Source organism: Lactuca serriola, chromosome 2 (genome assembly GCF_051521515.1).
Source record: "Lactuca serriola cultivar US96UC23 chromosome 2, Lser_US96UC23_V15, whole genome shotgun sequence".
NCBI lineage: Eukaryota > Viridiplantae > Streptophyta > Magnoliopsida > Asterales > Asteraceae > Lactuca > Lactuca serriola.
Window position 1 is genome coordinate 169,026,829 of NC_136409.1, and position 3,206 is coordinate 169,030,034.

At 41.9% G+C, this 3,206-nt stretch overlaps 1 protein-coding gene across 1 annotated transcript; it reads left to right on the forward strand.

Annotated features, from left to right (window-relative positions):
* The first annotated feature begins 1,433 nt into the window (after positions 1 to 1,433).
* LOC145089779 (uncharacterized) lies at positions 1,434 to 1,913 on the forward strand. Its single transcript, XM_079028176.1, has one exon. The coding sequence runs from the start codon at positions 1,434 to 1,436 to the stop codon at positions 1,911 to 1,913; it is 480 nt and encodes a 159-aa protein (XP_078884302.1).
* Positions 1,914 to 3,206: the final 1,293 nt, after the last annotated feature.

A 3,206-nucleotide genomic window follows, 5' to 3' on the forward strand; every position in this document is an offset into this window, starting at 1 on the left:
GTGCGTTCTTTTCTTGGCTATGCAGGTTTCTATCGGCGGTTTATAAAGGATTTTTCCAAGATCACGGTGCTGATGTGTGAACTTCAACAAAAGGAGGCCGATTTTGAGTTTGGTGATGCATGTAAAAGTGCATTTGATCGTTTGAACAATTTTTTGACATCTGCCCCCATCATCCAACCGCTAAATTGGGATCTCCCATTCGAGATCATGTGCAATTCTAGGAACATCGCGGTTGGGGTAGTTTTGGGACAAAAGTTAGACCGAGCTCACCATGTCATCTACTATGCATCTAAGACTTTGGATAATACACAAGCCAACTACACGACAACTAAAAAGGAGTTGCTCGCATTTGAGAAGTTCTGACAGTACCTCCTTAGGACCAAAGTGATTATCTATTCGGACCATTTAGCCTTGAAGCACTTACTACTCAAGAAAGATTCAAAATCGAGGTTAATATGGTGGATGTTGCTACTGCAAGGGTTCAATATAGGAATCAAAGATAAAAGTGGGAAAGAAAACTTGGTCGCGGATCATTTTAGCCGTATTGTGCCACCCGAAGACATAACACCAATCCGAGACACATTCCCAGATGAACATTTATTTGTAGCCAAAGAAGCACCATGGTATGCAGATATCGTCAACTACTTGGTCATGAATCAATTTCCCTTGGATTCCACTTGTTGGCAAAAGGATAAAATCCAGAAGGAAGCCAAGCGATACGTATGGGATGAGCCTTATCTTTGGAAGTATTGTGCAGACCAAATGATCTGAAGGTGTGTTGAGCAATAAGAGGCACAATCCATCCTTAATTTTTGTCATTCATATGCTTGTGGAGGTCACTTTGGACTCCAAAGGACAGCTAGAAAACTCTTAGATAGAGGATTCTTTTGGCCTACCATTTTTCACAATTCTTATGTGTTTTGTGCACATTGTGATAAATGCAAAAAATCTGGATCCTTAAGCTCTAGGAATCAAATGCCCCTTACCCCCATTTTAGTAGGCGAGATCTTTGATGTATGTGGTATTGACTTTATGGGACCATTTCCTCCCTCTTTGGTTGTTCATATATTTTGTTGGCGGTGGACTATGTGTCCAAATGGGTGGAGGCCAAATCCACTCATACTAATGATTCCAAAGTTGTGGTGGATTTTCTTAAAGCACATATTTTCTCCCGGTTTGGCACTCCAAAGGCTCTCATAAGTGAACGTGGTACTCACTTTTAAAACCGGATGCTTGAATTTGTCCTGAAGAAGTATGTGGTAACTCATAAAGTCTCAACAACCTATCACCCCCAAACCTATGGGTAAGCGGAGGTCTCCAGGCAAATCAAAAGCATTCTGGAGAAAACAGTCAATCAAAATCGCAAAGACTAGAGCATAAGGTTGGATGATGTCTTATGGGCATACCGTACTACTTTCAAATCACCCATTGGTATGTCCCCATATACGTTGGTATTTGGAAAAGCATGTCATCTCCCGGTTGAGCTCGAACACAAATCTTTTTGGGCCATAAAGAAATTCAACTTGAATGAAGATGAGGCAAGACACAAAAGGAAGCTAGACATCCAAGAGCTAGAGGAGATCCGAAATGATGTGTATGATAGTAACATGATCTACAAAGAAAAGACAAAGTCGTATCATGACAAAATGATCTCCCGGAAGACTTTTGCACAAGGACAAAAAGTGCTTCTTTATCACTCGAGGTTCAAGTTGATTTCATGGAAATTAAGATCAAGATGGGTTGGTCCTTTCGTAGTCACAAAGGTATTCGACCATGGTGCGGTGGAAATCACAAGCCAACAAACTGGAAAAACATTCAAAGTCAATGGTCTTAGATTGAAGCCGTTTTACGAAGGATTCGAGGTGAAGAATGATGAGATAGAAGTTGTTGGGAACCCCACGTACCAAGACTGAAGCATATTCGGGGGCAAAGTCGAGCCAACGACTTAAAACAAGGGCAGCTTACCGGAAGGCAACTTGGGGGTATTTCTGTCTTTTTTTAAAAACAATTTCCATTTCTTTGAGTTTTTGGTTTTCAATGTTCCAAATGCATTTAAACATGATTTAAAATCACCAAACGGACCTTGGGATGCAAAAACATTTCGTTTGAATGAGAGGGAAATTTTTGGGTTCAAAAAGTGGAAGTGGCAATCACAGGGGTACACGGCCCGTGTCCTTTTTGCCTTGTAATGACCACGGGTCGTGTTCATCAATGGCAAACAATCCCGCAGTCAGAGGGGTACACGACCCATGTTCCTCTTGCCATATAATGAATACGGGTTGTGTTCGCGTATTTCTCAGGAATTTTGACCCCAACAGGGGTCGTGTAGATTTGGCTTATGGGAACACGGGATGTGTTCGTGCAGCAGATCCTGTGGTTTTAATGCTAAAAATTGGGTTTTTGCCCCATTCTTCTACACACTTATTCCAAAACAGCCCCTTTCCCCCAAGAAAACCCCATGGTCCGATTTTCATCAAAACCCCATGATTCTTCATGATTTTGGCTTAAATCTTCAAAAAGGTTTGATTTTCATCTTCCCCACTTCATCTCCTACATCTAATACACCATCTTATTGCATTTTCATGGTGGATTTGGGGGTGTTGACAAACCCTAGGTCCGAAAATTTCTTAAAATTTTGGTGTTTTGTGCTTAATTCTTCATGTAGGCAAGCTTGGGGAGGTTGAAGAAGGTCGTTCTCACCAATAACAACACCATTCCATTAACGATTCGGTACATTCTTTCCTATTCTTCACTTGTGGAATTTATATGCTTAAGGTCAAATTACATGTAACTGTGGTCATTTTGGACTTAACAATAACCTAAAAACCATTCAAAAACTGAGTTTCCCGCGAATATTTGGTGGCCAAAACTCAGTTGACTGGACCCGTCAACAGTTGACTTTTTGACCCGTTGACCAGTTAACTTTTTGACTTTGCCCCAAATTTTGCATATGGAAGGTGAGAGTTCTAAATGACCTCGACACACCAAATCGTCGGCCCGCCGTCATAGGTCCCCATCACCTCCGCCAACGTCCCCGTCACCTTTACCTTCATCTCCACCTAATCCGGTACATAGTGGCGTGGTTTGTCGTGACCCAATTCAAGCTGCCAAACTTGAGGCCTTTCTCCAGCGTGTACACACTATGTGTCATCTCTCCGTGAGTTGCACATCTACAATCAAGTCCACACATTGTTCCGGAACAGTGG

What these genes read in the sequence shown, in the direction of transcription:
- LOC145089779 (XM_079028176.1), top strand. Translation starts at nt 1,434, where the DNA reads ATGTCCCCATATACGTTGGTATTTGGAAAAGCATGTCATCTCCCGGTT.